The 11,171-nt window shown below is 50.8% G+C and overlaps 1 protein-coding gene across 1 annotated transcript; it reads left to right on the top strand.

Annotated features, from left to right (window-relative positions):
- The first annotated feature begins 323 nt into the window (after positions 1-323).
- GOT1L1 (glutamic-oxaloacetic transaminase 1 like 1) lies at positions 324-5,500 on the top strand. The gene is made up of 9 exons (XM_037055360.1): positions 324-438; positions 1,058-1,239; positions 1,753-1,864; positions 2,100-2,209; positions 2,490-2,582; positions 2,669-2,819; positions 3,290-3,455; positions 3,969-4,111; positions 4,379-5,500. The coding sequence occupies exons 1-9, from the start codon at positions 324-326 to the stop codon at positions 4,552-4,554; spliced, it is 1,248 nt and encodes a 415-aa protein (XP_036911255.1). The 3' UTR covers positions 4,555-5,500.
- Positions 5,501-11,171: the final 5,671 nt, after the last annotated feature.

Below are 11,171 nucleotides of genomic sequence, written 5' to 3'. Positions count from 1 at the left end.
GAATTGCAGCCAGAGAAGAGAAGGCAATGATTTAGGACCTGGGAATTCCGGGTCCTCTCTACTCCCTCGCCCAGTCACCTTCCAGGGGATTCTCCTCAAGTGCCGTAGAGCGTTCCCATAGTCCTTGAAGATCGCCACCATGGAGACTGGGAGTTGGGTTCTGTTGCTCTGGTGACCAGCTGTCTGGGGCCTCTGCATTGGAGCTGCCAGGGTTCTGGAAAAAGGCAGGCCTGTGTGGCTCCAGCTTAGAGGAAGGCTTCGGCCAGAAGTGGGAGAGAACATAGGAGTGGAATCATAGTCTTGGTTCTTCTTTCATCCTGGTGATGTCCACCCTTTCAGTATTCTTGGATGTGCCTGCAGCCCAGAAGCTGGATGGCAGCTTGTTAAAGGCCTACAAACAAGACGATTGCCCCGACAAGATATTCCTCGCCTATAGAGGTAGGTGCCTAAGACTTAGTACATCACAATTGCCTTTAGGGGGCAGTATTCCCTGTGGCAGAGGAAATGGGATATAAGTCCGCTCTTGTTAACAAAATTGTCCAGTGGGGAAAAGAGCAGATAATGTCCTGGATTGTTCCGCCTTTCTCTGGGGGCTTCTAGATACTTGATATAAGCTCTGGTATATCTAGACCCCCAGCTCTGTGTGGGGCTTGCGTGGGCCCTACACTTTCTTCTGCCTCTTCCTCCACCGCTGCTCTGTTCCTCAGCGAAGAATGGTTCCCAAAATGGACACTTAAGATGCACAGCCAGCCCTTGCCACTGTGAAAGTCACCGTTACCTTTGTTTAATCTCAGGTATCTATAACTCCCAGGCTGTGTATATCATTTTTACCCTTTAAAGTGGCATAGCTTTCACTTGTCTTCTTTAAAAAGACAAAAACTATACATATTGACTAATGATGCATTATTTTTATAAAAGAGAGGAAAAAAGGAAAGTTGTCTTTTCCTAGGCAACTTTCCCAAGCCCCAAGGAAGCCGGGACAGATGAAGTGTTTGTGGGCTGTCTGCAGAGCCCCCAGGCCCGGCCTCCAGAGCGCCCTCTACGGTTCTTGTCACAGTCTGCATGACCAGCGAAGGCCAACCCTGGGTTTCTTCCGTGGTGCACAAGACCCGCCTGCAGATTGCACAGGATCCCTCCCTGAACTATGAGTACCTGCCGGTGAAAGGCATGAAGTCATTCATCCAGGCCTGCTTGGAACTCCTCTTTGGAAAGCACAGCCAAGTCATTATGGAGAACAGGGTGAGAAGAAGGGCCTGTTCTTCCCTCACCCAGGCACATGGAGTGGAGGTCAGAGATCGCACAGTCTTAAACCTGAAAGGGACTGTGGAGGGCCCCCTGGCATTGACAGGGGAGACACCTGAGGCTCACAGAGTCCAAAGGTTGTCACTGAAGGGCAGAGCCAGCATCAGAAGCCAAAGCCCATGCTCCCGGCGCCAGCCCACACTGCTGATATACAAGCTCTTGCTGGAAAAAATGGCCCTGAATCTAAGTATCACCACTACTCTTTTTTTTTTAAGATTCAATTTTTTTTTAGAGAGTGGGGAGGGAAGAAGAGAGGGAGATCTCTAATGTGTGGTTTCCTCTCATGCACATCCTACTGGAGACCTGGGCCACAACCCAGGCATGTGCCCTGACTGGGAATCGAATCAGCGACCCTGTTGTTCACAGGTTGGTGCTCAATCCACTGAGCCACACTAGCTGGGGCACCATTAATCTTTTAAAATGATATTTCTGTTTACTTTTTGCTGGCAGGTAGGGGGTATACACACTGTCGGTGACAGTGGCGCTTTCCAACTTGGGGCCCAGTTCCTCAAAATTTGGCATCGGGATTCTCAAGTAGTTTACATAATTTCTTCTCAAAAAGGTGAGTGTTATGCAGAATGAGGGTGACAGCAGATCCCCGTCCCCTGTTCCTAATTCCCACCCCATTTACAATCTTCACCGTTGTCCTTCTCACTCCCTGTCATGACAACTGGGGGACAAGCCAAGGTACTCTTGTCTCGCCATTGGCTCACTTTCACCCAGTGACCCTCAGGCCCGTTCTCTGGCGTGTCTGCCTCCATCGCTCCATTGCCCATGTACCAGCTGTGTTCCCACAGAACCGCACGGACTCATCTTCCAGGAAATGGGCTTTACAGTTTACGAACACTGCTTCTGGGACTCCAAGCAGCTGCGCATGGACCCCAACATGCTCCTCAATGTGGTGAAGGTAGAGGGGCCCCCCTCAGAATCTGCTCCCCAGACCTGACTCACAGTTTTATTTTCCTTTCCTCCCCACCCCCCTGATAATCCAAGGCCTTTTCTAGGCTTGGATTTGTCTAGCCCTTTGGTAGGAACCAATGTGGAGGGTTGCTTCTCCTCCAAACCCCCTGGTGCCACTACCACTCGTTGGGGGCAGTGCCTGACGCGACAGTCTCCACCCTCCAAACCCCCTGGTGCCACTACCACTCGTTGGGGGCAGTGCCTGACGCGACAGTCTCCACCTACAGCAGGCCCCACGTGGCTGTGTCTTTGTGATCGCGAACATTGGCAACTGCAAGTTGACACAATATCAGTGGAAAAAGTTGATGGCCACCATGAAGGTGAGCCCGATGTCTCTCCTGACTTTTCTCCCCCTCTACCGTCACCTTTCTCAGTCTCATCCCTGTCATTCTCCTTTCTCCTACAGAAGAAGCAGATATTCCCATTTTTTGACATTCCCAATCAAGGTTTATCCACCGGCAACCTGGAAGAAGATACTAGATTCTTACAGTACTTTGTGTCTGGAGGCTTGGAGTTCTTCTGCAGCCAATCGCTGTCCAGGAATTTTGGCGTTTACGGTATGGTATGTGTGGAGGGAGGAGGGGCGTCTGGTGCTAAAGTGGTGCCACACCCATGGCGGGGGTGCGGTGTGACGTCCCTTACCCTGTGGGGAGAGCTGAGACCTCCAGAGAGAGGGCAGCATGGAGACCCAAGAGAAGAGGTGGACTGCGGGTTCTTGGTGCCATAGCTCAGTTAGTTAAACTGGCGCCCTTTACACTGTTTGCCCCCTTAGGCCTTGTTTCCCATTTACAAGACAAGGGGTTACCTTTCTAGTCCCTTCCACCTCTGAGACTCTTACTTACTGCTACTCTTTCTGCAAGGAGAGCCTCTGGCGACTTCTTGGGGCCTGGACACCGGCTTGGCTGGGCTGGACCGATGGCCCTGTGGGGTGCCCTGCTCTCCCTTGAGGCTGGAGGCAGAATGACAGGGAAAGCCCTGGTAGGGGTGGAGGACACGGAGAACGAGGCTGTCTCTCCCAATGCTGCAGATGAAGGCGTGGGGCTCTTAGTCGTGGTGGCGCTCAACAACGAGCTCCTGCTGTGCGTCCTCTCCCAGCTGGTGAAGGTAGCTATGGCGCTATGGCTAAACCCTCCTACCTCCGGTGCCCGCATTATCACCTCCATCCTCTGTAACTCTGCGGTGCAGGAAGCCTGGTAAGGGTGAAGGGTGGAGGCAGGGAGGGACGGGCAGAGCCTCTGGGCACCTGCAGACTTCCTGGTTCATGGGATTCTGCTGGGTGCTTCTCTTCCTGCCACTGTTGCCCCTTCACTCTATTCATCCATGAACGTTTACTGAGGACCCACTGTGTTCCAATGACAGTGACTCTGCCAACACTTGCCCTACTATAGGGGAGTAAGTAATAGGACATTCTGTTGGGACACAGGCTGATAAATTATTTGAACCCTTCCAGATTGCAGGAGATTAGGAAGCCTCAAGGGCTTGTGACCCTGGCAAAGTCTGCTAAGAGTCTGCTTGGCTTGCTTGAATTCATACAGGCTGAAGCTTTTCTCCTGTTCATAACCGGCTCAGATCACTGGCTCCACTAGTGTGCCCTGAGGCACTCTGGCTGGGGGCTTCTGAAAGGAAGAGGGATGGAAGGGCAATGCGGAGCTTGGGAGCAGGGGGAGACCTCACACTCTAATTCCTTACTATCCTTCCTTTGGCAGGAAGCAGAGTCTGAAAGAGGTTGTAGAGGACATCATGCTGATTAAGGAAAAGGTCAAGGAGAAGCTCCGGCTCCTGGGAACCCCTGGTTCCTGGGACCACATCACCAACCAGAATGGGACCCATTGCTACCTTGGACTCGACTGTAAGTGTCTAGGAGGGGATAGCTCTGCTCCTTCTGACCTTGGGCTTATATTTGAATATTAAACCTCGCTGACTAGGTGACCAATCTCAAGCTTCACACCAGATTTCTATTCTTCCTTGAGGAAAGTGAAGCTGCTTTGAAGACTCCTCTGGCTGTGCCCCCCAGAAATGCTAGATAGGGCACTCCCTATCTCCCATAATCCACCTTGGGCTAGAGGGGACTTAGAGGTGCCCACCCCAGGATCTAAGACTCTACAATTATCACCAGTCCAACAGGTGGAATACATGGTCAAGAAGAAACATATCTACATCCCCAAGAATGGTCGGATTAACTTCACCTGCATCAATGCCTGCAACATAGATTACATCACCAAGAGCATCAGCGAAGCTGTCCTCCTCACTAAGGGCTCAGGGAACTATTCTCAGAAAGTAAATGACTCCTAGTTAGAATAAAGGCTTTGGCCTCTGCAAAAACCCTGTGCTGATTATTCACTACAACAGAGAAGCAAACTGCAAAGCACTGTGCAAAGCACTGTGTCTCTCCGTCTGCTTATAAAGCATTGGACTGGTCTCAGCAAAGAGAGAGGGGGAGAAGGTTTAGAGAGGAAGGGGATATCTACCCTAACACACCATCTCATATTTATTGAACGCTTACTACATGAAAGCCCTGCTCTGGTGCCTTAGTTTGTTCGGGCTGCTGTAACAAAATACTATATAGACTGGGTGGTTTCTAAACAACAAATTTATTTGTCACGTTTCTGAACGCTGGGCAGGCCAAGAGGAAGGCGCCCACAGATTCAGTCTGGTAAAGGCCCGCCATGTGGCTCCTAACCAGCATCTTTTAGCTGTAACCTCACATGGCAGAAGGGGTGAGGGATTTTTCTGGGGCTTTTTTCATGAAAGCACTAGTTCCATTCATGAGGGCTCTTCCTTCATGACCTAACCACGTCCAAATACCATCTCCTTGGTGATTAGGTTTCAACATATGAATTGGAGGGAAGCACATTTAAACCATTGTGTCTGGGCATCAAGTGGAATGTAAAAAATCAAGGATAGTCCAGCCCTTTCTCTCCAGCAGCTTACTGGGAGACAGCCTTAGTCACGTGAAACAGTTAAGTGACATTTCAAGGCCGACTGTAATAAAATGTGGCAACAGATTATATAGATGTGAAGGTTCCAGTCCTGAACCTTGATGTCATTCCAGTGGAGTAAAGGTGAATTGTCCTGAAGAGCCCTCCCCAAATTCCAGACTCATGAGAAAATTTAATGTTGCTGCTGTTTTAAAACACTATGTTTGGGAGTGATTTGTTACACAAATTTAAATAGATGGAACAATTATTTTGTCTTTTGTGTTTTCTTTAATATGTAGTTTCTTCCTCTATCTTTTTATTCCTGCAATTTTTTATAATTTGAGAACTGGATTTTTCATCCTGTAATATTTCTCATAAAATGAATTTTGCTAATTCCATCTCCATGGTGTCATTAACATGTTCTTCATTCTCTCTGTATTTTTGAAAAATAAACATCTAAATTAGCCCTGGCTGGTGTGGCTCAGTGGATTAGGTGCCTGCCTGTGAGCTAAAGGGTGGCAGGTTTGATTCCCAGTCACGGCACATGCCTGGGTTGCAGGCCAGGCCCTCAGTAGGGGGCATGCAAAAGGCAACCACACATTGATGTTTCTCTCCCTCTCTTTTCCCCCTTTCCCCTCTGTCTAAAAATAAATAAATAAAATCTTTAAAGAAAATTTAAAAAAATAAAATGTCTGGCCTTTGTCCTGGCCTGCATGGTGGTACTCGGCAAACTGAAGGATGGCCTGTTCAATTCCTGGTCAGGACACGTGCCTGGGTAGCAGTCTCTGTGCTTTGGGGTGCAATATTTCTCTCCCTTGATTTTTGCCTCCTTAGCTCTCTATCTAAAAATTTTTAAAAAACAGTGAATAGTAAGTCAGAGACTATCACATTACCAAAAGTATGTCTGACTGATACCTTGCTTGAGTACATTTAAAAAAAATTTTAAGTGTACTTTGAGCCATAGGAGCCAATTTAAATTAGTTTGTGAGATCTTTTCATGCAACCCTTGTACTCTTTGATAGCTTCTTTACTTTCTGGCATGAGAAAAAGTTCCAAGAAAATTTTGATTGTTTTCCACCCCAGACCTAGAATCAGTCCTTTCTCAGAGGAGCGCTAGTCATCGTTGGCAGATGTAAGTATTTATGCGCCAGTCTGGGCTGTTAAGGTGTTCGTTGGGACTCGATGGGCCGTTATTTCCAGCTCTTTTCAGTGAGATAAAATACGTGGAGTTGCTGTCCTCCTTTGCAAACCAGCCTGGGACACGGGCGACATGGGCGCTTAGGCTGAGTCGTCAGTAAGTGCCCCCGATGCTTCCAAGGAGTCAAACTGTCATTACTATTGCAGCTCGTGGCCGTTGAGTGCTTATCCGGAGCTGTACTGTTCTAAGAGCTTTACCTCCATCATGTCGTTCAACCTTCCTAACAGGTCAAAGAAGTAGGTTATTGATATTATCATCTTCACTTTACAATCTTGGGGCCATCAGGAACCTGACCAACCACGTCCACAGCCACAGAACAGAGTGCAGGGGTCGACATGCTTGGTGCTCCGCCTCCCGCCACCTCGCTGCCTTCCTCCACCCAGGCTGCTCCCATCACCCCTTCATCCCCGCCCTCAGGGGCTCTTGCACCTAACCCTGGAGAGGTAATACACGCCCAGAGCAGGCCCAGAGGAGCCCTCAGGTCCTGGCGCGTGGCGACCCAACTACTCCGCCTGCGCCTCGAGGAGAATGCAGAGCTGCAGAACCGCGTCCCCGCGGAGCAGATACTGTTCTTGGCGGGAAGGAAAACTTGCCCACTGTGGGGCTGGTATCACAAGGAGAGAAGGGACCGCAGGACGAAGGAACTGGTCGACAGCTTTTCTGATGACTGGGAAAATCCTGGGAAAGGACGTGAGGCTCCACTAGCTGCGCAAAAGTAATCGCGGGCCAGCTGGGCTGCAGAAAGGCCAGGTCCCGTGGCCGGCCGGGGCTGCAGGAGGTTTCTGCCCAAGGCCCAGAGTCTCCGTTTTTGCTGTGATAGTCAGGTTTCTCCCCGTCGTTGCTGACGGCAGGCCGACGCGACCTCGGCGGGCCCAGGCTTCTTTAAGTGTCTTGTTGGGGGAGAGGACGCCTGTGGAGGAGCAGGAATTTCGAAACGCTGTAACTGATAGCCCGCCCCCCGCCGCGACCTGCCCTCTGGGATCTCGGGTGGTCTGAGATCACCTTCAAAGGTGCATCGGCTTTTGAAGGTGCCTGGCAACTCGAAGGTTCTCCTCGCGGGGGCACGCTGATATTCCAGGGGGTGGCGGGGGGGTCCCAGACGATCCCAGGGACAGGTGTCCCAGCGTCTACTGGCAGGGGCGGCCCCCGAGCCCAGCAGTGTGTGGGAGCGCGCTTTGCGGCGCGTTTCTTGGGCTGCCTTCTCCCCCTTTCCATCGGCTGTGGGTCCCACAAAGCCTGGTAGCAAATGAAAAGAAAACGGGGGTGGGGAGGTCAGGTAGGCCTGCTCTGGTTGGCGGGTGCTGGAGGTGCACTGTAAGCCCGGGCACCAGGGCACTTCATCCAGGACGCCCTGTTCTCTGCTTTCCGCGGGCAGAGATGGCTTCAGGGAGGGCCTCAAATTCAGGCGTGTGTGGGAGGGTGGAAGGGGAGCCCAGGGTCGGAAGGACGTCTCAGCTTCGTCTGAGCAAAGTCCAGAATGGTGGGCCACGCGGGCGGCCTCCCGAACCGAGCGGACCGCGGAGACCCGGAGCAGTAACCACAGTCTCGCTTTCGACGGCGGTTGCCGGGGTTATGGGCCCAACGACCAGCTTGCCCCCCAGGTGGGAGCTCGGAGGTGAGAGAAAGGCGATACCTAGGCACCTTACCTGGGCGGGATGGAGGTAGGGGTCGGTCGGAGTGGATGGAGGGGGACTTGGAACTACTCTGAAGCGCTCCCAGCGGGCCTTAGCCTTTCCTGGCAGGTTTCAGCCTTTCCTGGCTCTGGGGTTTTCCGGAGCAGCCAAATCTTGAGTTCTTGCCCACGCTTCTCCCATGCACATGCAACAGACACCCTCACCCTGCCCCGTGATTTAAGATCTAAATGTTGTTTTCTGCTTGCTCACCACACTCCAGCCCCACTGGTCTTCCTCCAGTTCCTCCAATACAAACAGGCCTTCCTGTCTCAGGGCCTTTGCATGTGTTGTCTCTTCTGCCAATAACACTTTCTCTGCTCTTTGCAAGGTTAGGTCTGTCTCATTGTGTGAGTCTCAGCTCTTAGCATAAATATGTCCCCTGAGAGAGGCTTTTATCTAGCCATTTTACCAAGTAAGTTCTCCCCTCCCACACAAACATTTATCTCCTATCTTTCTGGTTTCCTTTATAGCTCTTGTCACACTTTGTATTTGTTCTATGTCATTCTCTGATTTTGACAATTTAATGTAAATTAAATTGGGGGTGGGGGACATATTGCCATCTCAAGCCTGCGACTCTCACTTGCTAGGTTCTCAAATTGTTGTGATAGTACTTTTATTAAGTAATTGACTCCTTGCTCCATACCACATTAGAGCCAGAAAATGTCTCTGTGGATGGGTGGTCTACCCAGGTTTGTGGGAATCTGCTGTTCGTCTCAGCCTAAGGCCGGCCCCGAAGCACAGTCTTCATTCACCGAACCTTCCCTCAGAGGCCTAAGAGGCAGCTGCCTCTGCAGGGCAGTGTTCCTGGGCTCTCACACAGGGCCTGGCACTCGGGAGCTCAGAAACAGTGGGATGCTGAGTGCAGTTGAGCCTCCCAATCACAGCCTTGACTCCTCCTCATCTCCCTTTGAGGCAAACTCAGGTGTCCCTGCATTCCTCTGACATCTGTCTCACACCACCAAGCCGAAGCTGTCATGGGGTCAGGGGGAAGGGAAATTATCCAACATGGCACACTCAGTAAAATCCCCAGTAGGCCCCCCTGTTGTTCCCCTAAAGTCCCTGGCTGGCTACCAGCTCCCTCATTTTCCTCCCCTTCCTCTTACCTGTTTACAACCTGTCAAACCTCCTAATGATCTTGAGCAATTCAGTTCAGAGCCCAGGCTTATACCCTGCACTTAGCACAGTCCAGCCTCAGAAGGCAGCGTAGAGAGGACCTCTCAGTATGGGAGCACACCCTCTGGGGTGTCACCCCCTCCACACACCTGAGCAGCTTATTTAGTATTTCCCCGAAGAAAATGGATTTCCTTGGATGGGATGAGGAGGAGGGGAGGTGTATTCTGTACTTAAGAAAAGTGAGCTTTTCTCCAATGTATCACAATTTTTAAAAATAAGGATAATTTTATGGTTAGGAGAATGCCCTTTGGGGTGAGGCGGGACTGAGTTTGAATCTGTGCTCTGCATTTATCTGACTTTGGGAAAGTTACTTATTATCCCTAAGGCTGTTTTTTCCTTTGTAAAGTGGGGATTGAAGTACCCACTTTTATGGGTTGTGGTAAGATCATGTCTGCAAAGAGCAAAATGAGTGTTATTATTAGAAGTCTTCTGGAAAGTTCTGTGGTCACTCAAGTTCCCAGGAGAGAACGCAAGGAGTCGCCCAAGGCCAGAGTGGGTTGTGAAAGGCTCCACGAGGATTCATGGTGTCGGTGAAAAGAAAAATGTTTATCAGTCAAGAACCTGAGACATGAGAAGGGACATGATCAGAATGGGGGAGAAGGTGTTGAAAGTGTTACTGGGGTTCAGATGGAAAGAGTTTGGGGAGCCTGACTGCACGAGAACGTGAATCACTTTCTGTGCAGCCTCCTCATGTCTCTGGCTTCCCAAGAATGTCTGCAGATTCGTCACCCTTCCCTCACAATTCCACTTCAGTCTTTCTTCCTAGCGCGAGGCTCCAGTTATCCTCCTGTGATGTCCTTGCCACACTGTTGTCCTCGCTCACTCGGTCCACAGCTGTGGTCACACACGGGCAGGGAGACTGTTGAGCATCCTGTGGTTCACAGGCCTTGATTGTCCAAGAAAGGATACATCCATGAAAGCCCCAGATGTTGGTTGCCAAGGGCGCCTCCTGTGGTCTCAGCTTTTTCTGGGTCAGGGGCCCCTTGAGAATCAGGGGAGAGGTAGAGAAAATCTCCCTAGAAAAACATATGTTCCCACATGCACATGAAATTTGCATACACTTTCGGGGGTGTGGGGCTCAGTGAAGCCCGTCCAGCCCCACCTACGTGCCCTTGAGATTCAGGCAGCTCAGCCGACAGTGCTCAGTCCTTTCCTGGTCGGTGCCTCACAGCTGCAGCAGCAGCAGCAGCAGGCAGACGGTCAAACCTCAAGTGTGTCCTTTTCTCTGCCTTCTCTTCATCAGGAGGTGCCAAAACCAGGAAATAAAAACTGCCTCAAGGAGGGGTAGAGACAGAAACTAAACAAACCAGTGTTTATAGACAGCCTGTGGGGAGATGAGAAATGGCTGAGCTAGTGGGCTAGAGTCTGCGAGCTCCGCAGGGACTCACGGCGTCTTTGAAGCAAATGTAGGGCAATCAAGAAGAACTTGAGGTATGAGAGAGGACGTGGTCAGAACTGGAAGGGAGAGTGGTGTTGAAAATGTGACTGGATTCCAGATGAAAAGACTTATGGGAGACTGGTTGCACAAGAATGTGGATTACTTAACAGTACTGAACTGGACACTTAAAAATGTAAGTTCTGTGTTATGTGTGTTTTACCACAATTTTAAACACTGACCGAGCAGCATGTCTTGTATGAGAACTTCGAAGGGTTTGTCCTACAGACCCGGAGCGCACCAGACCCTTTCCTGTCAGGGTGTGCAGAGGCGCAATGGCAGAATCTGGGTTCAGGACCTGTTTTCATCAGGGGTAAGCTGGTTTTGGGGGGATCGCTGGTATTGTGGTGGAATTGGCGTAAAGCTGTGGGAAGCTGGTGGTTGAATGGAGGGGTGGGGCTGCAGTGGAGTGGGCAGCGACTGGGCAGGAGAGGGCACAAGGCGGGTGTCGGTAGGATGTCCTGTCCCGCCTCTGCCTTTTCTGAGTCTCATACACCGTGAGACTGAGAGTC

The sequence above is a fragment of the Sturnira hondurensis genome, unplaced genomic scaffold (assembly GCF_014824575.4).
Source record: "Sturnira hondurensis isolate 20B ecotype Veracruz unplaced genomic scaffold, ASM1482457v3 Scaffold0008640, whole genome shotgun sequence".
Classification (NCBI taxonomy): Eukaryota; Metazoa; Chordata; class Mammalia; order Chiroptera; family Phyllostomidae; genus Sturnira; species Sturnira hondurensis.
This window is presented reverse-complemented; position numbering and strand designations above follow the sequence as displayed.

Coding starts and splice junctions, on each gene's coding strand:
- GOT1L1 (XM_037055360.1), top strand. CDS start 324: ATGTCCACCCTTTCAGTATTCTTGGATGTGCCTGCAGCCCAGAAGCTG. Junction 2,210..2,489: donor TGCTCCTCAATGTGGTGAAG/GTAGAGGGGCCC, acceptor CTCCACCTACAG/CAGGCCCCACGTGGCTGTGT. Junction 2,583..2,668: donor AGTTGATGGCCACCATGAAG/GTGAGCCCGATG, acceptor TTTCTCCTACAG/AAGAAGCAGATATTCCCATT.